This window comes from Puntigrus tetrazona, chromosome 1 (assembly GCF_018831695.1).
Source record: "Puntigrus tetrazona isolate hp1 chromosome 1, ASM1883169v1, whole genome shotgun sequence".
NCBI lineage: Eukaryota > Metazoa > Chordata > Actinopteri > Cypriniformes > Cyprinidae > Puntigrus > Puntigrus tetrazona.
In genome coordinates this window covers 16,433,282-16,440,773 of record NC_056699.1, presented here as the reverse complement: position 1 = coordinate 16,440,773, position 7,492 = coordinate 16,433,282, and the positions used below count along the sequence as shown (strand labels likewise).

Here is a 7,492-nt window from a genome sequence, read left to right as displayed (position 1 = left end):
GAGCTAACCAGTGAGGTTTAGTAAGCTACGGGATATTACGCATGCTCTATGTGCCGTATGTGTTGCTCAGTACTTCTGTAAAGCTTGAATTATAAATCAGTTCATTAAATAAAAAGATCGTAGTGGAGGTTTTTCAGTGTAGTTAAGTGGCTGTCGCTAAGAGTGAGCCAACGAATCATTCAGTCAAGTGATTCATTCATAAGAAGTTTCTGTTGTGAAAAAAGAGAAAGTGTATGGCAGTGTTGTTTCTGAAATGCACGTTGCAAAAAAATATATAATTTTAATTGTAAAATCTTGTAAAAAAAAAAAAAAAAAAAAAAATCTTGGAAAACCTGTAAAACATCTAAGAGAAATTAAATATAAATTATTGTTTATTTTTACAGTAAAATACTGTTAATTGCACAGATTTGGAAGTAATTAGAACAAATTGATGTAAGATTTATTTGAAAAACTGATATTCCCAGAATTCCTTGCGGGACACTTCACATTTGAAAGTACTTGGCTTAAAGAGTGATGTTTTTAATAGGTTTTCTTACCAATTATGTACATTCAGGCTTTATGTTACATCTTCTGTAGTTTAATGAATGTTTATTGCATTATTTAAGTGTCCCGTGTGTTACCATGATGGTGTTTTGTGAATGACTTCTATATATTAGTATGTATTTCTGCTTGTGATGAGCTTTGACTCTTCGTGTGGCTTTCTCTTTTACAGCCTGCATTATTATGGTGGTCGTCAGTATGTTAAAGGTACAAATCTGATTTTAATAGCAGTTTGCGTTATTGAATTTACATGTTCTTATTTGTAAATTACAGTTTTATACTGTAAAGTTTAGTAAATGTGTTTTACAGTTTTTATGTATTTTTTACAAAATTATTCTGGCAACCACAGCTGACAAATAGTTTTTTTGTAAAACAGCTGATTTTTTTTACAGCGCAGTTTAAAATGCAGAACTTATTTTTAATAGAGCTGTTGCATAAATCCTAATAAAACATCCGTAAAGCTGGGTACTCTTCAAGACCAGCTTAATCCAGCCAAGACCACATTAAATCAGTTAAACCAAGCAAACCAGCTTTAGTTCTGTTATTTATTTATTCATTCACTTTTTAAGCAGAGAAAGCAGCATCTGTGTCTGAATATGCTATCATATAATAAAGTACATAATAAAGTATCATGAGAGTATCATATCATGGATCAGCATTGTGTACTGACCTGAATTGTGACACCCGTATATAAAGCAGCAGAAGAAAAGAACAATGAAAGGTTAACCTGCTGAGCACTAGGTAATCGTTACGATGTGTTAACGTAATATGTCAAGGAGTTTGTTTTTTAGAATAACCTTTTCACCTTTTCCTCGCGTATATTTAAAATGAAACTTGCTCATCGAGAGTGACATGTTTAAAAAGTTGAGTTTTCAACTCTTAGGGGAATATCTTGTTCTGCATAATTACCCAAATTTGATTGGAACTGAACTTGACTTCTGGAGATGACTTTTAATGAATGTAAATCAGGCATCTCACATCCCCACAATTAATTTTGTCTGTAACAAAAAAAAAGAAAAGAAAAAAAACTTGTTAGAAAACAGAAAAAAAAGTGTTAAAGCGCTGACAGAGGAGTGCTGTCAGGCATTTTTCTGCTCTATCTCATCTCCATGACTGGCACTCTAGAGATATTTTCCCCTCCCTGACTTTGATCATGGAAGTGATGTTCTACAAGAAGCTGGAGTGAATTCCAATGTGAGGTGGGCATCTCTTTAGCATACCTAAATAAACCCCCCCCCCCTCCTTCCTTGGAATCGGCTGCGAGTTTAACATTCATTTAATGTGCGAGACTTCATATAACACATCATCTTAAAGCGTGACACTGTCCACTGCCTAAAACAAGGTCTCACGAGGAATAGGTGTGTCAGCAACCCCTTTGAGGAAGGTCAGGTCACACGACACACTCTGATTGATTTAATGGGTGCATGCTGTAGTAGATTTTTGAAATGCATGCATATAATTTAAGCAAATGAGACATGTTATAAAGAGAAATGTTAATGTTGGACAGGTTTAGTGAGTTCAGTAATTGATTAGGATGATGCAGCTTGTTTAGACTTTATCCCCATAATTCAAAATTGTAAAAATTACTGTAAAGCAAGAAAGCTGCGGTCCCACTTCATGTTAGGTTGCCTTATATTTAAATTAAGCATTTGGTACTATGCAATTATTGTGTACATACATATTCGTACATGGTACTCATTTTTAAAATACCTATATGTAGTAAATCTGTAATTAATTTGACCCATCCCTTAAACCTACTCACACCACCAACCATGTACCTCACTAGCAGCAGAAACGTTTTGCAATACAATATGAACATAAGTACATTGTACTTATTTTTTATTTAGATAGTAATTAAGGCCACCTAATATAAAGCGTGACCAAAGCAAACTAAAAAAAACAGTCAAATTTAGTGTAGAATAATTTCCATGTCTTCTAAAGGAACAAAACTTTTTGTATGCAACAAGGCAGCACAGTATGTGCCATATCGGCTTTATAACAACATTTGTATTTAACAATAAGACTTTCTACAACATCATTTTTTTTGTATGTTTCTGAAATACGACACTCACATAGCCCTGGGCCGGTGCATGCTCATATGCCATATTTTTGGATATAATTTAGATTCTTATCAATAGGCCCCCCATTGTCCAACAGAATGTTCAAATGTATATATTAATAATTAAATGAAGTAAAAAATATATTATTACGGAAAAGCTCATCCTTTGGCTCCCTCCCTCTGGATGAGAGCCATGATTTAAATTACATTTGCTAACAAACAGCATAATTTATTGCTTTTCATATATTTAACAGCACTGAGGATTTAATAAGGCCTTCAAAAGTATCTTCAACAAATCTGAAAAAAAAAAACTATTTATATTAGACAAAACGGTATAGAATTGTAATATTTGGCGATGTATGAATATTAAAAACCAACAAGGAAGTATAAATGTTTCATTTGAAGGTGAAGAATAGGATTTTTGCAGTGTGGCGAATTTATACAGTCAGATTTTCCCCTTTATCCTTGAAGCTGAGCGCGAATCCATACATTCTAATCTAACGAAGGACATTCAAAGCAGCTCCCCAAAACCCACATCCATCTTCAGGAAAACAGGACACTGGTGTTTTGGCAGAGCTTGAGTTATGACACCAAGCGTCAGTGGCTGCATCAAACTCCATTCTCTTCTGAAGGACCTTTGTGGAAATGGCATGATTAATCCATCAGGGGACGTGGCTGTGCAGGGTGTATGCATGGCAGGGGGAATTAAATTACAGGGCTGTTGCAGGGACCATCCCAGCACAGTGCATCTGAAAGTGTGGCAGCTTTAGCTGATGGATGTCGCTGGTCTTAATAGGCTGCTGGTGTGTGAATCGAGGCATTGACTCCCTCCCACTCCGCGTCCTGTACATTGGTGTTAAGGTTGACACGGTGGATGAGAGAAAGTAAAACGTGAATCTGAGTGATTTGTCTCAAACGTATATGATGACGGTCTCATTGCATGTCGATATAGCAGGTGTGTTGATTAAGAGAACGGCATCATTTAAGCGCGTCTCAGAGGAATCGATAAGCGTGCGTGTGAATCGTCCTATTTTAGATTGCATACACACGGTTGTCTCTCTCCGTACAGTACGCTCTGTATCTGAACGCATCGATCGCAGTTGTGCAAAGGCATCGGATGTACATTATAACAAATGTTCTCTTTGCATTATAATAGAGGAGCGACAAACGGGCCCGATCGATGAAGAGAAGGTCAGGGAATGGACTCTGGCCACAGCTCTAATAGAGAAGTCAATGAGGAACCGCTGTAATCACTGGAGCGAATTCAATAAAGGAATGTGGAACTGAGGGATGCAGGCAGTTAATGCCAATTACTTAAAACTAACAAGAAAACACCGGCGTTCAATTCCTCCCGAAATGCATAAAATTACTTTTAACGGAGCTGTTGCCACTCGTTTAACAGCTTGAGCTTCATGTAGGTGGATGCAAAGTTCTTGAACATCTGACAGAACGCAGCGAACGTGAACAATATCAACAATATAGCATGGAAAGCAGAAGTGAACTCTTAGACCATGCATGTAAAATCGTTTAGACTGGTCATCTTAAAAATATTGGCAGATAACTTCGCGTGTATACGTAGGGGCTCCTGGAGAACCACGCTTTTTGTGAAACGTGTTGCAAGATGTCACGAAACCCAAGCGTCTGGCTGTAAGTGTCAGCGAAATGGGGCCCGTAAGTGATCCTGCTGCACCAGGGATATATCGCCATGCCTCTGAGAAGTGCATTTTGATAATTGAGATGAATGCCTCCGTGCCTCAAGAGACACCATAAGTGTTTATTCTCAGATTAGCGGTGCTAAATGTCGAGAACCCTTACACACCATAGGATCTGCAGTCAGGAGCACTTTGGGGTGTTTGCAAATAACGAACAGTCGTTGACATTTCTCTTTAATTATTTTCACTTCCTTAATCCTTCACAATAGATGGCAGTATAAGCTTTATATCCTGTCTCTTTGTGCGCTCTGCCTCATAACGTAACAATTGGAAAACGATTCTTCACTAAACAGAAAGTAGCCTATGTTTTTTTTTTAGTTCCTCCGGTCTCTCAAACGCAGTTTTATTCTGTTTCTCAGCGTTGACCAGTCGTACGCCGATACTCGTAATGTCCATAAGGGGATGATGTATAATTGCTTTAATCATTTCTTATTCAAATTTTCACCGTGCTTTCTAAGGCATATCAATTTTGTTAATACCATGTAATTAAAATATGTCAGTGCACTACAACGCTCGGGCTGTATTAATGACCGTGAAAATTGTTTTAATTAAATAGCCAATTATAGTAAAGCCCCAACCATGAGAATTGACATTTAAATGAGCTTTATTTAAATTGCTTTCAATATTGTTTCATCAGAATTTCTCACGCGGCGAATTAATCACTTGCCCGCGTGCACGTACAAAGCGCCGTTAACCGTTGAAGCGCCGTTGCTATTCGGTCCATCTCGAGCGTGAACTCGTACAGACACAGCCACGGCTGCCCTTCCATGAACTTCGTAACCTTTCAAACTTGCATAACACCAACTCAACAGTCAATCGCTTTAAAAAAAAAACAGACGCTCAACTCGCAGTCCGTTTATCTTTATTGCGAGGGTTATAAAGGAGTTCTCGCGAAGTTCATTGTCTCAGATCTACCTGCTCCGAGAGAAAGGGACGCACGTGCGCGCCGCGTCTCTCCCCAAACTCTCTTTGTTTCTTGGCTCCTCCTCCGGACCACAATGTGACAGATTCGACTCGTCCGAGCACCAGCGCAGCTCTTCACTTATCCCCGCTGTCACTATCAAGCTTTGATCGATGTCGTGACGCGCGGACAACATCTCGTTTCCCTCCCCGCGCCCGGCTCGTTTTACTTTTTCGACTTGTTTTTGTTGTTTTAGTCATTTCTTTCCGCGATACGCAACTCTCGTCCAAGACGTTTATTTAGTGTCGATCATGGCCACACCGGCTGCGCTGCTGCCCGCGACACCGATGGCCCACGCGCCTCCGATGTCGGTCTCCGCGGCGGTCAACTCCTCGACCCCGGCGACCCTGTCGCCCTCGCCGTCCGTCACCCCGTCCGGACCGAGCCTCTTCAGGTCGGAGCTGCTCTCCTCCGCGAGCCCGGGCATCCCCGTCGGGAGTCTCCCGCACAAACCGGTGTACTCCACTCCGTCTCCGGTGGAAAACACCCCTCAAAACAACGAGTGCAAAATGGTCGAGGTGCGAGGGGCAAAGCTCGCGTCGTTCACGGTCAACGGCAGCGAGCTCATCTGCCTCCCGCAGGCGTTTGACCTCTTTCTCAAGCACCTGGTCGGCGGACTGCATACCGTGTACACTAAACTCAAACGTCTGGAGATAACGCCCGTGGTGTGCAACGTGGAGCAGGTTCGCGTCCTCCGCGGACTGGGCGCGATTCAGCCCGGAGTCAACCGCTGCAAACTTATATCGAGAAAAGACTTCGAGGTTCTGTATAACGACTGCACCAATGCGAGGTAAACACGGAGCTTTTCTATACTGCGAGCGTACTTTGAAAAGTTGTAAAAAGTTGGCTTGAAGTATTTGGCACATTGCGCATTTATCGAGCTCTTATCAGCGCTGTATCTCGGTTGCAGACAGACTCTTCTTTGCTGAGCGCAGCACATTTATCTGCTTATTATCCTGGTTTTAACGGTTTGGCCTTTGCCTTTGATAATTAGGCACATATCAGGTTACTTTTATACTGAAATGCACTGGATACGCGGCACACCGCACTCACCTTTTGGGCAGGACAGGTGTTTTTCACCAAAAGAATACACGGGCTCAATGAATGTAGCTGTTTGTCTCTTTCTAAAACGGATCGGGCGTGAACAAACACTTTTGGGGACAGATATAGAAAAGCGAGAGGGAGAGAGATCGTATTAGTCTGTTATATAAATATTTAATGGGACTAGTCTGCTTTTGTTCCGAGTTAAAGCTCACAGGTTAATCGGCGGTTGTCCCGCGGGTAGCTATCAGATGCACCTCGAGTATCACTTCTGGGACCCGTGTGATGCCTTTCGTTGTTTACGACACGTGATTTTCCCAGTTGTAGTTTTCATTTGAACGCCTACAACGAATTTGCAGTGACTCACAACGTGGCGTAATTATATCAGCCCAGGTAGTCACTGAATGTCGTTAACAGTTCAGACAGATGGCCATAAAAGTCATTATATCGTCTGCATCTGACTCCCGCCATCAAAGTTCGCGTGCTTTAAAAACAGCGACCCTTTACTGACCCGTTAATAACGCAAATTCATCTGACCTTTAAGTGACGGCGAACACGCTGACGCGTTTGCGCGCGAGCGAGCTCGAGACAAGGAGTGGGCGGGCCTTATACTGACGTATCGATATATCGAGGTATCGGAAGTTTCGATACTCACGGTAAAAATACCGTTTCTCGTTTTTTTTTTTTAAATAGATTTCGTTAAGCCTGTTAAGCAACAAATTTAACGCGCATAACACGTATCGAATTGAACAAATTAACTAAATTAGCTGAAATACAATTATCCCGCTAGACAGAACCAATCAATGACAGAACGGTCGCTCGCTGCTGACGCTGCATTCGGACGGGGCTGCCTTTTCCTAAACGTTTCTTGCTATTTTTGCAATCAGCTTAAGTTTATGCGGCTTTTTGGAAATGCAGCCCAAAAAATGTTTCACAAACAAACAACACCATAATTTCACGGATCCATTAGTCACTTCACAATAAAAAAACAACTGTACTTGTAGCTTTTATTTAGCAATTAAAGCGAGCCTTGCTTGAAGGAACAGTACAGGTTTGCTTATCAAAACCGTGGGGTCTGTTAGCAAATTTATGACACCGGCTCATAGCCGCTTGCTTATTAAAGAGCACATTTAGGCAGCCATTGGCGCTGGCGAGGAGATGTTAAGCGTTTGTGACACA

General features: G+C 41.0%; 1 protein-coding gene across 2 annotated transcripts in view; it reads left to right on the top strand.

The window, feature by feature from the left end:
• Nucleotides 1-4,915: 4,915 nt before the first annotated feature.
• dachc (dachshund c) overlaps nt 4,916-7,492 on the top strand; it is a 42,322-nt gene continuing 39,745 nt past the window's right edge. Inside the window, exon 1 of one of the 2 annotated variants that reach the window (XM_043248509.1) lies at nt 4,916-6,062. In XM_043248509.1, the coding sequence (XP_043104444.1) occupies nt 5,524-6,062 (539 nt within the window). In that variant the 5' untranslated portion in view covers nt 4,916-5,523. The remainder of the gene's footprint in view (nt 6,063-7,492) is intronic. The other variant, XM_043248498.1, reaches the window with a different exon arrangement.